Source organism: Aquarana catesbeiana, linkage group LG04 (genome assembly GCF_042186555.1).
Source record: "Aquarana catesbeiana isolate 2022-GZ linkage group LG04, ASM4218655v1, whole genome shotgun sequence".
Lineage (NCBI taxonomy): Eukaryota > Metazoa > Chordata > Amphibia > Anura > Ranidae > Aquarana > Aquarana catesbeiana.
Genome location: NC_133327.1, coordinates 36,098,752 through 36,117,924, shown reverse-complemented (window position 1 = coordinate 36,117,924; position 19,173 = coordinate 36,098,752). Strand labels below are relative to the sequence as shown.

General features: G+C 42.1%; 1 protein-coding gene across 13 annotated transcripts in view; it reads right to left on the bottom strand.

Annotated features, from left to right (window-relative positions):
* Window positions 1–19,173, bottom strand: part of LOC141139158 (DNA (cytosine-5)-methyltransferase 3A) — a 390,588-nt gene that overhangs the window by 39,618 nt on the left and 331,797 nt on the right. For 12 of the 13 annotated variants that reach the window (XR_012243729.1, XM_073625036.1, XM_073625033.1 and 9 more), the window contains 4 exons: window positions 14,697–14,880; window positions 10,412–10,496; window positions 10,166–10,311; window positions 293–383 (listed from right to left, as the gene is read on the bottom strand). Coding sequence is in view for 12 of the 13 variants with exons in the window: in XM_073625036.1 (XP_073481137.1) it covers window positions 293–383; window positions 10,166–10,311; window positions 10,412–10,496; window positions 14,697–14,880 (506 nt within the window). In the remaining variant the exon portion in view is untranslated. The remainder of the gene's footprint in view (window positions 1–292; window positions 384–10,165; window positions 10,312–10,411; window positions 10,497–14,696; window positions 14,881–19,173) is intronic. The other variant, XM_073625034.1, reaches the window with a different exon arrangement.

Sequence of the window (19,173 nt, the reverse complement as noted above, 5' to 3'; positions counted from 1 at the left end):
TCTGTAAAGATTTACATAAGGTGTATTGGGTGGGATTTACTAAAACTGGAGTATGCTAAATCTGGCGCAGCTCTGCATAGAAACCAATCAGCTTCCAGGTTTTATTGTTAAAGATTAGTTGAACAAGCTGCAGTTAGACGCTGATTGGCTACTATGCACAGCTGCACCAGATTTTTCACTTTACAGTCTTAGTAAGTCAACCCCATTATCTCTTCCGATAAGAGGTCATGCTCCTTGTATTCCTCAATCTCTAAGCTATACCCCTCACTCAGCAGCACTGAGCACCACATACCGAACAGACCTTTCCGAGCTGGGTTCACGATGGAAAGATCGTTACAGGGGCTTCCCCCGATCACTAAGTCAAATGGACCCCATTCCTGAATCTGGAGATGACAGAAAGAGAGAGAGAGAGAATTATTACCAGATGAAGAACAATCCCTGCAGAGCACACAAAGATATCAAGGCAAATACATATGCAAACATCTGTGGACATTTGACCATCACACATATATGAGCTTTTTGGACATCCCAATCCAAACCCTCTTCACCCTCACACATTCACTTTACACCTATACCAGCCTCCACTCTTCTGGGAAGGGTTTGGAGTGTGTGCTTGTTTAGGCAAAAGAGCATTTGTGAGATCAGGTACTAATGAGACAACCTGGCACCCATTACAGTTTTTCAGTAGGGTTGAGGTCAGGCCACTTGAGTTCCTCCACACTAAACTCATCAAACAATGTCTTTATGGAGCTGGCTCTGTACACAAGGTTACAGTCACACTGGAACAGAAAAGGATCTTCTCCAAACTGTTACCACAAGGTTGGAAGAGCACAATAGTATAAAATGTCTTTGTAGGTTGTAGCATTACCCATACCCTTCACTGGAAACACCTGAACTCCATCATTTAGAGGAGTGGGCACACGCCATATAGTATACAACTTACTTGCTGAAGAATAGTCAAAAATAAGGTCGTTATGGTTGTCTGTGTTCCTGCTAGGGCGGTTTATTCTCTGGGGAGAATTAACAAAGAGTTATGCAAGCACAAGCTTGTATCAATCTCCTATACATAAAAATAGAGCAAAATGCTGCTCCTAATTAACAAAAGAGGCACAAGATTTGTAAGTTTGGAGCAATCAGCCCTCTGTTCTGCCATGTCTGTGACAGGAAGCATGGAAAACAGGAAAAGTAGAGATGCATGCTCCAATCTCTCTGCTGTCCCCATCCACACTCAGCTCAGAGCTGAAGGGTTGTTAACCCTGCAAGCTCTGCTCGTGTACTGTAATCACTGCATAAGCAGAGATAGGCCACACTTGGTGGGAATCTGCAACAGTTTTCTATATGGAAAATTGCCGTATTCCCTCTGTTAATTAGGGGCAGACCTGAGCGAGTTTCTATTTTGATCTGAAGTAGAAACTTGCACAGGTGGTGCAGACAGTACCCATGGATGACTTGATTTTCTTTCCTTCCACCAGAAATGGAACGAAAAGAAAATCAGTAGATTCCTCCAGCAACACTAACGGTGAATGCCTCCCGCAACACCAATGGTGAATGCCTCCCGCAACACCAATGGTGAATGCCTCCCGCAGCGCTATTGTGTCTTGCCAGCAGTGGGGGAGGGAAGCCTTCCCGACTAGCAGAACACAATGATTACTGCTAGCGGCTAAAGCTGCCAGCAGTAATCGAATGTAAAAAATCATAAAGACTTGGGTACAATCAGCCTTCCCATACATAGATCAAATCTCGGCCAGTCCCTGCTGAATGGGACGAATTTCAATCCATGTATGCCTGGCTTAAAGAGATAATAACCAACTCCCCACTGGCCACTGTATATATACGTCCTGGTAAAGAGGTGGTTGTACCGAGATCATGGTTGAGGCTACAACCATGATACCAGTGTCATTTTTTTACAGCTGGCGATTCTCATTCATGTAAAAGTATTCCTGAGCATCTGGGCAGCCGCTGGAATACTTTTACAAGTAGCGGAAGGGGGTCCCACCCCCCTCACCAGGCTCTCCCGAACGATCGGGAAGCCTGGAAGCGAAGCGACTGGCGAGCTGAAGCTGTTCACTGTGTGACGTCAGAATCGACAAGCATGTCGTCACTTCTGCTACCGGCTCTTTGTTTAAAGCAGACGATAAGACCGATCTGTGTCTGATCAGCTGCATTGGAGCCTAAAGGACTGATGGGGGGGGGGGGCACCCCCCTCATCTCTCCATAAAGAGTACCTTTCATTGCTATTGCCGTCAAAAGGGATGTTTACATCTGTGCTGCCTCATCAGTGCAGGCTTATTAGCACCCATCAGTGCAGGCTCATCACCACCACGTCTAAAAAATTATTTTCAACTGAGGAGGCATACCAAATTCTAAGTGCGGCCAACGAGAGCAACAGGGAGCTCTCTGTATTGGATTCTGCCCCTGATTTAAATTACGAGCCAGTGTTAAGCAGTGGGACACTGACAGACTCAGAGGAGGAGGATAGTGTGCCTGCCAAACAAAAGCATTCTGGTGAGGAGGCAGTGCCATCCACTAGAAGCGCAGTACCTCGGTAAGAAAGGCCAAGTACTAGTGGGTGTCACCTCAGCTCCAAAGGGTTAGGACCCATGTCAGCCTTCCCTAGGCCCTTCAGAATCCCCTGTGGCTACCTCCTAACTCAGGAATAGCTAACATCCCCCCTTTCACTGCCCAGCCAGGAGTCCAGGTGAACACAGAGAATTTTGCCCCAATAGATTTCTTTCATTTAATTTTTAGAGGACCTGTTATCATCAACTGTGGCCCAGTGCAACCTGTATGCACAACAATTCATAGCAAGTAACCCAATGTCATATTATTCCCATCCCTATAAGTGGAGAGACTGAACAGTGGAGGAGTTTAAGATTTTTTTTTGGGCCTCATATTTAATATGGGACTCACCAAAAAAATGAGTTACGTTCATATTGGTCCACCAAACACCATCCGCCACATGCCTATCTACCCAGCAGTAATGCCCAGAACCAGATATTTAAATAATGAGGTTCCTACATTATAACAATACCCAGTGGCCTCCCCAAAATGACCCAGCATATGACAAGCTTTATAAAATTCAGCCACTTCTAAATACATTTTTTTTCAAATTCCCCCAGTTATTTTACCTGGACCAACATATATGAATGGATGAATGGCTTGTCAAATTTACCAGCAGGCTGGGCTTCAAGCAGTTCATCCCCAGCAAAAGGTCCCACTATGGGGTGAAAGTTTATAAATGATGCGACCGAGCCACAGGGTACACCTATGCCTTCATGGTGTATGGAGGGAAGGTCACCCAGCTGCATCCCCCTGAATGCCCAGACTACTTAGGATCAAGCAGGAAAGTTGTTTGGGACCATATATACCCACTCCTGGAAAAGGGTTACCACCTGTATGTAGATAACTTCTACACTAGTTTGCTCGTGTTCCGCAACCTTCACAGGAAGAAGACTCCAGCATGTGGCACCGTAAGAAAGAACAGGAAGGGCTTTCCTCAAAGGATTGTTAATATGAAGCTAGAAAGAGGAGAGTCGCGAGTGTGCAAAATGAGGAAATTCTGGCTATGAAGTGGAGGGACAGAAGGGGGGTCTACATGCTGTCTTTAATCCACTATAACACCTATGTGGAAATCCCCAGAAGGAATGGCCCAATCCAAACACCAACATGTGTTCACGATTACAATTTGTTCATGGGGGGAGTCTAAAGATGTGAAGGCCCGGGAAAAAAAACATTTTTTTTCCCGTTTTTTTCCTGAAGGCTTTTTTGTTTTTTTCCCAAAACTGAAAAAAGAAAAAAAATTGTGGAATATTTTATTTTAACATGATGAATAAAAGGGTGTTCAAATATTTTCCAAATCATTTCTAAAAAAAAATGTATGATATCAGATTATTCTAATTTCTGTGCACTGAGTAAGGACAAGCAAGTCCTAGGTAACAAACTGAACCCTCCAATGCTAGAACAGTATACATTTCTTCCTTTAGGAGGTGCTGTGCTGCTATTGTAACAAGAAAAAGGTTTCAGTTTTGCTTCTGCATGTTAGTGGGTATGTTTGGTTTGTTCTGTCCTCTTCACTAGGCCTCAAAAGCATTCGAAGAAAATACAGAGCAACAAAAGGGACCTGAAAGTATATACTTAAAACGGGATTCCGGCCAGGAATTTTTTTTTTAAAAGTCAGCAGCTACAAACACAAGTCAGCAGCTACAAACACTGTAGCTGCTGACTTTAAATAAGTAGACTTACCTGTCCTGGGTGCCCGTGATGTCGGCCGCCCGAGGCCGACCCGTTCCTCGGCTCCCGGCACCGCCATCCTAACTAAGGGAAACAGGCAGTGGAGCCTTGTGGTTTCACTGCCAGTTTCCTACTGCGCATGCGCGAGCGGCGCTCTGTGAATGGCCCCGTGGTTTTCTGGGAACACACACAGTTCCCAGAAGGCAACGGGGCTGCTCACCGAAGAGCAGGACACGCCACGGAATATGAAGAGGCAGGTTAGGAAGACTGCCTAGCAGCAAGGGTTCAGGTAAGTTTAAAACATTTTTTTTTTCAAATGTTTTTTTAAAAATCTTCTTACGATTTTTCATGCTATTTTTTATTTTAGGGTGGCCCTCCACTTTAATTAAAAAAGGTAAGAGTTTACATTTATCTGATTCTGAATCCAGAAAACTGAATAATTTAGCTACATTAGTTTATCTTTATAAACTTTTGTGTAAATAATAATTTAATTACCAGTAATCTGGTTCTTCCCCCACCCCCACACACAACCATAGATTAGTGTCTTCTTGCAAAGTAGTCATTTTTTGTTTTTATTTCCTACTCCCCTCAGAAAAATGGTGAGACCAACATCTAGCATATGGAGGCATTTTCACATTACAAGTTCTTCTGAAAAGAAAAATGTGATTTGCAAATATTGTCAGATGAAATATGCATTTTCAAATGCTACCAGGATGACAAAACACATTCTTGTATGTAACAAGTGTCCTGTAGATATTAAAAAATCCTTCATGGATTGAAGTGAAGAGGACAACAATGATGACAATGTACATAGTTTTTCTCAACGTTCTCGTAACAGAATGACTTTCAATCTTAAAAAGACAAAAAAGTGCTAATGTAGCATTTTTTTCAATTTTTCCGAAAATTTCCACCCCCCCCCCCCCCCAAAAAAAACGGGGAAAAAAAAAACAACGTGTTTTTTCCGGAGCTTCAAAATTTACGGAAATATTACATCTCTAGGGGAGTCGACTTCACTGATCAAAGGCTCAGACCCTACCTTGCCTCAAGACAAACATACCATTCGTATAAAAAAGTCTCAATTTTTATATAATCTACTGCAACTCCACCAATTCATACAATTCTTATATAATTTACTGCAACTCCAACAAAAGACCCGAATCCGTCTTTGGCTACCAGGAGGAAATCATCACTGCCCTTATATTCCCGAGTGGCCCACCAGAAAACATTCGATCAGATGTGATAAGCAGACTCTACGCACGCCATTTTCCCAACAAAATCCCTCCCAAACCAAATACGTCAAAAAAATGTACGGTGTGCTCCAGAGGAGGAGTTAGAAGAGACCAAAGTGTCCTTCCCAACCAGGCCTCTGCATACTGTAGGCGACTGTTTCTGCCGTTACCATACTTCTCTACATTATTAGTGAAGTATGGTAAACGTAATCCTTAATTCCTACCATTTACTAGTTTACCCCTTATGCCACTGCATGCTCTTGAACTGACTTTGGCCCATTAGTCAACCACACCTTTGCCTGCCGCTTCTGTATATACCTCTGCCTGCTCCGGAACCGACCCTGGCTTGTTATTCGACCACGCTTCTGCCTACTGCTTCTCTACATACCTCTGCCTGATCTGGAACTGACCCTGGACTTGACCACGTTTTTTTACTGATGTTTTACCCTGCTACTGGAGTAGTGGGATTCATAACACAGGGGTCTCACATATGTGAGGGGCTCCAGAATTGTTTTTCTGAATGAAAACAATTTTTTTGGTTTTCTCATTTCTGGATTAGGGTCTGGAGACCTGAGGCTTCAAAGAGATTTGGGTGGGAAAAGCCTCTCCCCATTCTGTCCTGACCGAGGCCCTACATCTGCCTGTAGGACTTAATGCCATCAGGCCTCTGCCTGATGCATGAACTGACCACACCTCTGCCTGCTTCCTGTACTATGGACCATGTTCATGCCTACTACCAGGACCAATATTTTGGCACTGCTGAAAATATCTCTGCATGCACTGACCCTGAATTTTATATGGACAGTATCCCTGCCTGCTGCCTGGACAATTCCGTTCGCTGTTGCTGACCAAGCCCTGCCTGCTGCCTGTACCAGTGCTCTCCTCCTGTGAATAACTGCGCTAATAAAACTACAAGTAATCTTTTGTTTACCCTTTGCTCAGCAGAATGTATTTTGGGGTGTAATTCTTGGTATGTGCATGCTATGTGTCCCCAGAACACCTGACGGTGCTCCTTGCATGTTGGGCCTCTGTATGTGGCCTGTATAAAAGTCTCATACATGTGGTATCGCCACACTCAGGAGTGGCAGAATGTATTTTGGGGTGTCGTTTTTGCTATGTACATGTTATGTGTTGGAAATATTTTGGACAATGGACAACTTTGTGTAAAAAAAAAAAAAAAATGCGGTTTCATTTTTTTCCCACATATTCCAAAAACTTGTGGAAAAAAATGACATGTTCAAAAAACTCATCATGCCTCATAGAACATACGTTGGGGCGTTTGCTTTCCAAAATGGGGTCATTTTGTGGACGTTTCCCTTGCCATGGTGCTTCAGGGCCTTCAAAAGTGTGATAGTTGGTAGAGCTGCACAATTAATCGTTAAAAAATCGTGATCCTCCCCTGATGATATAAACAAGTGGAGAGATTATCTGCTCACTCAGCTGTCAAAAGAAAGCATCCAGGCAGTCTGCCAAGTTTAGAACTTGAAACATTGTAACTAATTTCCTTCTTAGATCAAAGGGATAAATTTCTCTGTGTAAACAAATAACCTGGGCAATCTGCCAAAATGTAAACAACGCGTACATGCAGGAAGTTTAACCACTTAAAGTCTAAATCTTTTTCTGACACTTCTATCTTAAGTTAAAATCAATATTTTTTGCTAAAAAAATTACTTGGAACCCCCAAACATTAGAGATTATATATATATATATATATATATATATATATATATATATAAAATCTCTAATGTTTGGGGGTTGTAATTTTTTTTTTTAGCAGAGACCCTAGGGAATAAAATGGCAATTGCTGCAATATTTTATATCACACTGTATTTGCCCAGCGGTCTTTCAAATGCAATTTTTTGGGAAAAAATACACTTCAATAAATTAAAAAAAATTAAACAGTAAAGTTAGCACAATTTTTTTTGTTTTAATGTGAAAGATGTTACGCCGCGAGAATCGAGATCTATCCCCTAAGCAAAAAAAATCATGATTCTCATTTTAGCCAGAATCGTGCAGCTCTAATAGTTGGTTGAGCAATTACATGTGTAATTTATGCTCCTAGAATGCCTGAATGTTGGTGGCCATGCTGTGTAGTCTCATGCATGTGGTATCGCCATACTCAGGAAGAGTAGCAGAATGTATTTTGGGGTGTCATTTATGCTATGTGTTGGAAATGTCTTGAAAAAGGAAAACTTTGTGAAAAAAAAATGCGTTTTAATTTTTCCCCCACGTTTTCCAAAAACTCGTGGAAAAAAATGTTCAAAAGACTCATTATGCCTCATAGAATATACATCGGGTGTTTGCTTTCCAAAATGGGGTCATTTTGTGGGCGTTTCCATTGTCCTGGTTCTCCACGGCCTTCAAAAGTGTAATGGGTAGTCAACAAGTTAGATGTGTAATTTATGCTCCTAGAACACCTGATGGTGCTTTCCATTGTCCTGGTGCTCCACGGCCTTCAAAAGTGTAATAGGTAGTCAACAAGTTAGATGTGTAATTTATGCTCCTAGAACACCTGATGGTGCTTTCCATTGTCCTGGTGCTCCACGGCCTTCAAAAGTGTAATAGGTAGTCAACAAGTTAGATGTGTAATTTATGCTCCTAGAACACCTGATGGTGCTACTTGCATGTTGGGCCTCTGTATGTGGCCAGGCTGTGAAAAAGTCCCACACCTGTGGTATAGGTATTGCCATACTCAAGAGGAGTAGCAGAATGTGTTTTGAGGTGTAGTTGCAAGTATGCATATGTTGTGTGAGAGAAATACAATTTTGTGAAAAAAAAAAATCTTCATTTTGCAAAAAATTGTGGGAATAAATGACAACTTCAAAAAACGCACCATGCCTCTTACTCAATAGCTTGGAATGTCTACTTTCCAAAAAGGGGTCATCTGGCTTGTTAGTGTCTCAAAAAATCAGATAGGCTGTCAGTACATCAGGTGTGATCCATTTTCAATAATTAGCACCATAGCTTGTAGACTCTCTAACTTTCACACAGACCAAATAATATATACTTATGTGGGTTATTTTTACCAAAGCAATGTAGCAGTATAAATTTTGGCCAAAATTTTTGAAGAAAAATAATTCATTAAAGTGTATTTTTTCCAAAAAAATTGTGTTTGTAAGAGTGCTGCACAAATACCGTGTGACATAAAATATTGCAACAACCGCCATTTTATTCTCTAGGGTCTCTGCCTAAAAAAAATATATACTGTAAAGTAATTTTCTAGTAAAAAAAAGTAGATTTTTACATGTATATGAGAAGTGTCAGAATTGGCCCAGTATAGAGGTAGTTAAAGCCTTTTAAAAAAAATAAGAAACATGTTATACTTACCTGTTCTGTGTAATGTTTTTGCACAGAGCAGCCCAGATTCTCCTCTTCTCGGGTCCCATGGTGGTGCTCCTGGCTTCTCCCTCCTGCTGGGTCCCCCACAGCTTCCCTGTCCCTGCTGAAGGAAAGTATCCCCACAACATGATGCTGCCACCACGTTTCACGGTGGTGATGGTGTGTTCAGGGTGATGTGCAGTGTTAGTTTTCCGCCACACATAGTATTTTGCTTTTAGGCTAAAAAGTTCAATTTTAATCTCATCTGATCAGAGCACCTTCTTCCACATGTCTGCTGTGTCCCCCACATTTATGGCTTTCTTTGAACAATGACTTTCTTGTTGCCACTCTTCCATAAAGGCCAGATTTGTGGAGTGCACGACTAATAGTTGTCCTGTGGACAGATTCTCCCACCTGAGCTGTGGATCTCTGCAGCTCCTCCAGGGTTACCATGGGCCTCTTGGCTGCTTTTCTGATTAATGCTCTTCTTGCCTGGCCTGTCAGTTTAGGTGGACGGCCATGTCTTGGTAGGTTTGTAGTTGTGCCATGCTCTTTCCATTTTCAGATGATGGATTGAACAGTGCTCCGTGAGATGTTCAAAGCTTGGAATATTTTTTTACAACCTAACCTTGCTTTAAACTTCTTCACAAGTTTATCCCTGTCCTGTCTGGTGTGTTCTTTGGCCTTCTGTTTGTTCACTAGGGTTCTCTAACAAATCTCTGAGGGCTTCACAGAACAGCTGTATTTCTACTGAGATTAAATTACACACAGGTGGACTCTATTTACTAATTAGGTGACTTCTGAAGGCAATTGGTTCCACTAGATTATAGTTGGGTATCAGAGTAAAGGGGGCTGAATACAAATGCACGCTACACTTTTCAGATATTTATTTGTAAAAAAAAACAATTAAAACCATTTATCATTTTCCTTCCACTTCACAATTATGTGCCACTTTGTGTTGGTCTATCACATAAAATCCCAATAAAATAGTTACGTTTTTTGGTTGAAACATGACAAAATGTGAAAAATTTCAAGGGGTATAAATTATTTTTCCATGCACTGTATACTGATATTCTCCTCATCTTTAACGTTGACCTTAATACTGTCTTTACTTCGTTATTTCTCCCTCAGCTTTCCCAGGACCAAAAATGATCTTTAGACAAACCAGTTATTCAAAGGGAAATAGTTGAAATCATTTACTCTCTCTCCCAACAAGACACCAAACCATAATGGCCTACCTATTGAATGGAACAATTCCAACAGTGACATTCCCATTCCACTCCTTTATTTTTGAAAATAAAAACAAGTTGGATTCGATGAATAAGGCCCTCATTATTTTATTTCCTAAATAAATTATATGAATGTCAGGTAAGGCAGCTGTAACTCACATGCTTACGGGTGATGTTGCGTACATCTCCCACGTACATTATCTTGCCCTGATGTCGCACCATCCCCACTGTGATGGAGTCTTCACACACCTCGGAGGCAATGTACCGATCTACCTGGATCCCGAGATCCCTTAGCACCAATAGACCTAGTGGGAAGATTGGACAGCTGAAAGTCAAGCCGCAGTTGATGAGGAGAGGACACCTGACCCGGAAAATTGATGCTTCAAATGATCGGGGTCAACTCACCTGTAGCAATGCCATCAAACAAAGAAAGTACACGGACAGGCTTCCGCTTGTCAGCTTGTATCGGAGGATAAAGCTTTGGATTTTCCTTTATTAAAAAAAAAGTCAAAAGGAAACAATTAAAAATGGGGGTTCTAAAGACACAGTGGAGTTGATTTACTAAAGGCAAATAGACTGTGAACTTGGCAAGTGCAGTTGCTCCAGAACAGAGCTGCTGACTTCTATCTTCCAATCACCTGCAACAAAAATGCTGTTTTATTTTCCTTGCATGCAATTGGGTATTCTTTGCAAAATGAAGCTTCACCTCCTTTACTAAGCGCTGGAGTAACTGCTTTTGCAGAGTGCAAATGCACCTGTAAACTGCACAGTCTATTTGCCCTTAGTAAATCAACCCCAAAATATAAACAACTACTAACATTGTAAAAAATTAAAGCGGTTGTAAACCACTGGATGTTTTTTTTTTTGTACCCTGCAACGTAAAGTTATAATGTGCTAGTTAGTATGCATCGCATGCTAGCACATTATGTTAAACTTACCTGAAAATGAAGCCCTTCCAGTGGTGAGATGTCAGAGCTGCAGGCGCTTCAATCTTCACCAGGCTTGCTCCTGGGTTCATGGACTCCGGCTCTGTGACTGGCCGGAGCTGCGATGACATCACTCCCGCGCATGTATGCAGGAGCCACCGTTTATGGCACAGGGCTCTGAAGGGCACATGAGCCAATGATTTCACTGGCTGCATATACAGTAAATATCTTCTTTTAGGAGAAATTTACATTACCTATAGGTTAGCCTTATTATAGGCTTACCTATAGGTAAAATTCAGTGTTAGAAGTTTACTTCCACTTTAAACTGCAGTGTCGATCATTCAAGTCATTATCTGATTAAGGCTGGGTTCACACTTGTGCAATCATACTCATTGCATGTGATTTGCACCACACTGCTCCATGATGCAAAATCAGCCATACAAACTATATGGCTGAAATCGCATTCGCACCAAAATGGTACAGGACCCTTTTTTTGGTCCACACTGGAATTGAATCGCATGCGATCCGATTCCTGCACCATTTGACATTTCACACTGCGATCTGCGAACCGATCTGAGGGTGTCATTAACTTTACATTGACACCCCTAGCTGTTCGCAGATGTCAGTGTGAACCAGTGCGCGATCCAGGTGCAGTTTTGCGCAGGATTTCATTTAAAGGTGTTCTCTGGACATTTTTAATCTTCATTAGAGGAGAAAAATGTCCCACCTTTACTACAGAACTTCCTCTCTCAGATGGATGGGTCATAGGTAGCAATGAAAACCTGACAAGGAATCCTAACCTTTCCCTGCTCTATCCAAAACTAAAAGCAAAAGTTCTTTTGGGTGGAGTTCCGCTTTATTATAAAAGGTTTGGAGGGCTCGCTTGTAAGGGGTAGCACAGTGGCTAAGTGGTTAGCACTTCAGCCTAGCAGCACTAAGGTAATCAGTTCAAATGCCAACCACAACACCACCTGCCTGGAGTTTGCATGTTCTTCCTGTGTGGGTTTCCGCAGGGTAATCCAGTTTTCTCCCACACTCCAAAGACATGCTGGCAGGTTAATTGGCTCCTGTCTAAATTGGCCCTGCCAATGTGAGTTAGAAACCTTAGATTGTAAGCTCCTTGAGGGCAGGGACTGATGCGAATGTACAATTTACAGTGGGGAAAAAAGTATTTGATACCATGCAGATTTTGTAAGTTTGCCCACTTACAAAGAAATGAAGGGTCTATCGTTTTTATCATAGGTGTATTTTACATGAGAGACAGAATATCAACCAAAAATCCAGAAAAAAACAAATGCTATAAATTAAGTTGCAGTTCAGTGAGTAAAATAATTTGATCCTCAAGCAAAACGCGACTTAGTACTTGGTGGAGAAACCCTTGTTGGCAAGCACAGGGGTAAGTCTTTTCTTGTAGTTGATTACCAAGTTTGCACACATCTCAGGAGGGATTTTGGTCCACTCTTCTTTACGGATCTTCTCTAAATCCTTAAAGGGATAGTTCACCTTTACCACAAAACTGCCTATGCCAATAAGGGGCATTTATAGATAAAACCAAACTGTGCGACTCTGACTACAGATGAATAATGCCCTTGCTATAGGTGTAGGCCAATTAAATACCTTATGAAGCCTGACTGGAATATGCCCAAGACGTTGCTAAATACTCCCAGGCTGTTGCTAAGTGAAGCCTAGTCATCACTGCTCACCTCCACCATCACAGGAGTGAGCTCTCAAATGCTGAGTTTAGAGCTACCGCATCAGGGGAGAGAGAGTATGTGAGGGAGTTTGAATCAGAGAAAGAGCTCACTCCTGTGATGGTTGAGGTGGGCAGTGATGACTAGGCCTCACTTAGCAATGTCCTGGGAGTATTCCAGTCAGGCTTCATAAGGTATGTAAATGGCCTACACCTATAGCAAGGGTATTATTCCTCTTCAGTCAGAGCTGCACAGTTTTTTTATCTACAAACATCCTTTATCTGCATAGGCAGTTTTTTTTGTAAAGGTGAACTATCATTTTTTTTTTTCAAATTTTTTATTTAGTCAGAGGACATGGCTCAGAGAAACATGTATATATATATATATATATATATATATATATATATATATATATATATATACACACACATACAGTATGGTACATTATATATAATTTCACTTATTAATTGCAGAAAACGTTACATTTCAAAGCTAGGAAGATATTATGTCTGACACTATCCTGAGGTGCTTCACATTTTAAAGGTCAGTGATGCGGTAAGTGATACCTCAGAATCATGTTTGCGCAACTGAATCATTACCATACTTCAGGGGTTTAACGACAGGTTAGATTCTCCGAACCAGTCCAAATCAATTTTCTTGTTTAAAGTTATAAAGAAGACAGCATGGAACCATCAAACATTGGTCCATTTTGAGAAGAGGGGTAGAAAAACATGAGAGGTGAACTATCATTTTAAGGTTTCTTGGAAACTCAAAGTTTCAGCTCCCTCCATAAATTTTCTATAGGACTGAGGTCTGGAGACTGGCTAGGCCACTCCATGACCTAAATGTGCTTCTTCTTGAGCCACTCCTTTGTTGCCTTGGCGGTATGTTTTGGGTCATTGCCATGCTGGAACACCTATGCTGGAACACGACCCATCTTCAGTGTTCTGGTTGAGGGAAGAAGGTTCTCATCCAAGATTTTACAATACATGGCCCCTCAATGCTGCAAAGTCGGCCTGTACCTTTAGCAGAGAAACAGCCCCAAAGCATAATGTTTCCACCTCCGTGCTTGACTGTAGGGATGGTGTTCTTAGGGTCACAGTCAGCATTTTTCTTCCTCCAAACACAGCGAGTCGAGTTAATGCCAAAGAGCTTAATTTTTGTCTCATCTGACTACAGCACTTTCTCCCAATCCTTCTCTGAATCATTTAGATGTTCATTGGCATGACTGTACATGTGCCTTTTTGAGGAGGGGGACTCGTGTTTGGAGGAAGAAAAATGCTGACTATGACCCTAAGAACACCATCCCTACAGTCAAGCACGGAGGTGGAAACATTATACTTTGGGGCTGTTTCTCTGCTAAAGATACAGACCAACTTTGCCGCACTGAGGGGCCAATGGATGGGGCCATGTATTGTAAAATCTTGGATGAAAACCTTCTATCCTCCAGAACACTGAAGATAGATCGTGGACGGGTCTTCCGGCATGACAATTACCCAAAACATACCGCCAAGATAACAAAGGAGTGGCTCTAGAAGAAGCACATTAAGGTCATGAAGTGGCCGAGCCAGTCTCCAGACCTTAATCCTATAGAAAATTTATGGAGGGAGCTGAAACTTCCAGTTGCCAAGCGGACAGCCAAGAAACCTTAAAGGATTTAGAGAAGATCTGTAAAGAAGACCAAATCCCTCCTGAGATGTGTGCAAACCTGGTCACCAACTATAAGAAACGTCTTACCTCTGTGCTTGCCAACAAGGGTTTCTCCACCAAGTAGTAAGTTGTATGTTAGTATGTTTTGCTTGGGAATCAAATACTTATTTTACTCACTGAACTGCAACTCAATTAATAACATTTGTATCATGTCTTTTTTCTGGATTTTTGGTTGATATTCTGTCTATCATTTAAAATACACCTATGATAAAAATTATAGACCCTTCATTTCTTTATAAGTGGGCGAACTTACAAAATCTGCAGGGAATCAAATAATTATTTTTCCCACTGTATATGTAAAGCATTGCATACATTGACAGTGATATATAAGTACCTGTAATAAATTACAGAGTAGGTACTTACAAATTCTTGGTCGTGATTATTGGCGAAGAAGAGCTGTAGACGGGTGGGCCAGTCGTCTCGGCGTCGCAGTAACCCGTACACCCCTTTATGCCCACACATGTAGCAATTCCAGGGGTCTTCTTTGATAGCTGCCTGAGCTGCACCTGGTCCCACTAGCAGGTCCACACATTCCACACAGAAGCACCTTGAAGAAGCAGGAGAGAAGATATCACTACCTGGATAGTAATGACTTACCCATGTCCCAGCAGAGATAATATGAATTACAGACAATTCCGTGTTTCTCGTAGCCTCTGAGACTGCACGAAACTCTAATGCAAACCTTTACTCTGCCCATTGAATCAAAACGACAAATTCACCTAAAGCAGACCGAACATCAGATATTTTCAAGTTAAGTACACGCATGCTAATTATCGTTTCATTGGAATACTTTCAGATATTCGCTACCTCTCACAGGGATCACAATACTCCACCTGACAATGCCACAGTTTACTTTTTTTCCCAGAAAGACAGAGCCATCTTTGTTTAGGCATCATCAAGGGTCAGCTGCTACTTCCTGAACTGAGATGCCTTGCTAGTACCGGGTTGGACCCCCTTTTGCCTTCAGAACTGCCTTAATTCTTTGTAACTTAGATTTAACAAGGTGGTGGAGACATTCCTCAGAGATTTTGGTCCATATTGACATGATAGCACCATGCAGTTGCTGAAGATTTGTCGGCTGAACATTCATGATGCAAATCTCCTGCTCCACCACATCCCAAAGGTGCTCTATTGGATTGAGATCTGGTGACTGTGGAGGACATTGGAGTACAGTGACCTCATTGTCATGTTCAAGAAACCAGTGATGAGATGATCTGAGCTTTGTGACATGGTGCATTATCCTGCTGAAAGGAGCCATTAAAAGATGGGTACACTGTAGTCATAAAAGGATGGACATGGTCAACAACAATACTCAGGTAGGCCATGGCGTTTAAACGATGCTCAATTGGTACTAAGGGGCCCAAAGTGTGCCAAGAAAATATCCCCCACACTATTACACCACCACCAGCCTGAACCGTTGATACAAGGCAGGATGGATCCATGCTTTCATGTTGTTTATGCCAAATTCTGACCCTACCATCTGAATTTCGCAGTTGAAATCGAGACTCATCAGACCAGACCGTTATTCCAATCGTCTATTGTCCAATTTTGGTTATCCTGTACAAATTGTTCAGAGATGGTATTCTGCATACTTTGGTTGTAACGAGTGGTTATTTGAATTACTGCTGCCTTTCTCGAACCAGTCTGACCATTCTTCTCTGACATCAACAAGGCATTTTGATCCACACAATGGCGCTCACTGGATCTTTTTTTTTTTTTTCGCGGACCATTCTCTGTAAACCCGAGAGATGGTTGTGTGTGAAAATCCCAGTAGATCAGCAGCTTATGAAATACTCAGACCAGCCCATCTGGCACCAACAACCATGCCACGTTCAAAGTCACTTAAATCCCTCTTCCTCCCCATTCTGATGCTCGGTTCGAAATCAAGCAAGTCGTCTTCACCACATCTAGATGCCTAAATTCATTGCGTTTCTGCTATGTGCTGATTTGCAATTTGTGTTACCTAGCAATTAAACAGGTGTACCTAATAAAGTGGCTGGTGAGTGTATTTTCTCTTTGCTTCCGTGCAATCCTGTTCACCTGCATAGGGCAATGCCTGGATTCTTCTGTTTATAAATGTGGAAAATTCTGCTCACGTACCGTAACTGAAATCAACCATGTGATTTTAAAGGGGGCTGCAAACATTTATTTCCTGCTCCATGATGGGATAAGGCAAATTGTTCTTACTGGTTTTTCTCTTCTGATTTTCCTTTATTTTCTACTAGGTCCTCCGGCCTATCTCAATTCTTGCCTTGGTTTCTCTCTTGTTACAATCATGCTTCCATTGAGGTGAACAAGACCTGTATGCTGCCTTAGCAATGCATCCCAGAAATCTTTTTTGGTTATATACTGGGGTTGATTTACTAAAACTAAAGAGTGCAAAATCTGGAGCAGCTCTGCAAAGCAACCAATCAGCTTCCAGTTTTTTTCTTTTTTGTCAAAGCTTAAAGCAGACCATTAGTGATTTTTCATCTTTCCATCTGTTAAATCTTCTGCCCTTGTTGTTTTAACTTTGGATACTAAAACATTTTTTTCTGCCAGTAAATACCTTATACAGCCCACTTCCTGTTTTTTGTCTGGTAAAAAGCCTAGGCTTATGACATCATGCACAGCTCTCTCTCTCTCACTCTTGTGAGAGTTTGCTTGGAAGGGAGGGGGGATGAGTCATAAGAGGGCCAATGAGAGTTGCAGAGCTGGAGGTGTGCCTCTGTGTGTCTGTGTAAATCCAGGAAGTCAACAGGCAGCAGCTTCAGCTGCCCATAGTTAAAATGTAAAGGCTCGTTTTTTGTTTATAACAAACATGTTATACTTACTTCCTCTGTGCAGTTGGATTTGCACAGAGCAGCCCAGATACTCCTCTTCATGGTCCCTCTTCTGCTCTCCTGGCTCCTCCTTCTGGTGAGTGCCCCCTCAGCCAGCAGCTTGCTACAGGGGGGCACCCGAGCCGAGTCAGAGCTGTATCCATTCAGACACGGAGCCCCAACCTGGTCCTGCCCCCTCTCTCCCCTGATTGGCTGACTGATTTTGTTTGACAGCCGTGGGAGCCAATGGCGCCACTGCTGTGTCTCAGCCAATCAGACGGAGTGTCTGGGACAGCTAAGACATTTGTGAACGCTGTTGCAGAGAGAAGGTGCTCAGGTAAGTGATTAGGGGGTGCTGGGGAGGCTGCTACACACAGAAGGTGTTTTATCTTAATGTATAGAATGCATTAAGATAAAAAAACCTTCTGCCTTTACAACTCTTCTGCTAAAAAAGGACGTCTTCACAACTCTTCACAAAAAAAAGGATGTCTCTTTGAATATACTGCACCACAATGGCAACATAACTGCTACAGCTGTTTGTGTATTGGCACCAAAACGCACTGCGGACTGGGTGTTATTATGGTTAATAGTAACATGCAATAAACCATACATTTTTAGGCACACTACCATAATGCAACAGTGTGAATGGAGCCTCCATCTAGCCACTCTTTGTCAAGTGGACCTCAAGCCAAAACTTTTAGGGCTTGTTCATACCATAAGCATATGCATTAAGCATGCAGATGTGCATTGTGGTGTCAGGTAATGCAAAGTCACTGTGCACTGATGGATAAACTCACTGGGGTTAATTTACTAAAGGTGTGAGCTTTGCAAGAGCCATTGCTCCAGAGCTTAGTAATTGAGATAAAGTATCACGTTGCAAAGAATACCCAATCACATGCAAGGGAAATAAAAAAAAACAGTTTTGTTGCACATGATTGGGTTATATAAGTCCGCAGAGCTTCCCCTCATTTATTAAAAAAGAACTCCATCTTTCAAAACACTTTACATGGTTCGTTTGGGCCAAGCTGGCCTATGTCCATCACTAACCTGTGATGCCGTTGGATGTGTGGTATAAACTGTATGTAGTTGTGGTTACATACAGCATACCGCACTGTGTTCCGGGTGCAAGCCGAGACTTCCTGTCTCATTCCCGCAAGACAGATCAGTTTACAGCAGCGGCGCTCAGCCATTCAGAGCAAGCGATGTATTCTATCAATGAATACAAAGCTTCCTCTGATTGGCTGAGTCAGAGAGGCGGGCTGATGATGTCACAACCTCTGACTCAGCCAATTCGAGGAAGCTTTGTATTCATTGATAGAATACATCGCTTGCTCTGAGTGGCTGAGCGCCGCTGCTGTGTACTCTCCTGTGTTCTGGGAATGAGTTAGGAAGTTTCGGAACACAGTGCAGTGTGCTGTATGTAGCCACAGCTACATCCAGTTTATTCCACATATCCAACGACCTCACAGGTTAGTGAGGGAGATAGCTTGTTGGGCTAGCTTGGCCCAAACAAACTATGTAAAGCGTTTGAAAGATGGAGTTCTTTTTTAAGCTCTGGAGCAACTGCACTTGCAAAATGCACACCTATTTGCCTTTAGTAAATAAACCCATGTGTTACAGCGTGATGAAAAATTTGTGCAGAATATATTTTGCTGTACGTCGACAGCCCCTTCATTTTAAGGGGGGTGCCTAATGCAATGCGCTTCATTGCACTAAAAAGAGTGCATTGCAGCGCACTGCATTATAGGGCGAATAAGTCCTTAGTGGGGAAGACTTATATCTTCTGTAAGGTTTTTTTTCAGTGTCAAAGACAGGAAGTAAGGGAAACCTGACAGATCTTTTAGGAGCGTCCCAATCTGTTAGAAAAATGGTGTTGTTAGGGCTTGTTCACACTAGATTTGCTCTTTGAAGAGCGATCTGTGTTCAGAACACTTTTCGAATAGCATGTGACAGGTAGTGAAGAGGCATTGTATTACTGTATCTCTTACTTTGACCCTTTAAACCCTTCACCATTCTGGCCCCATTCAGTTGCATGGGTC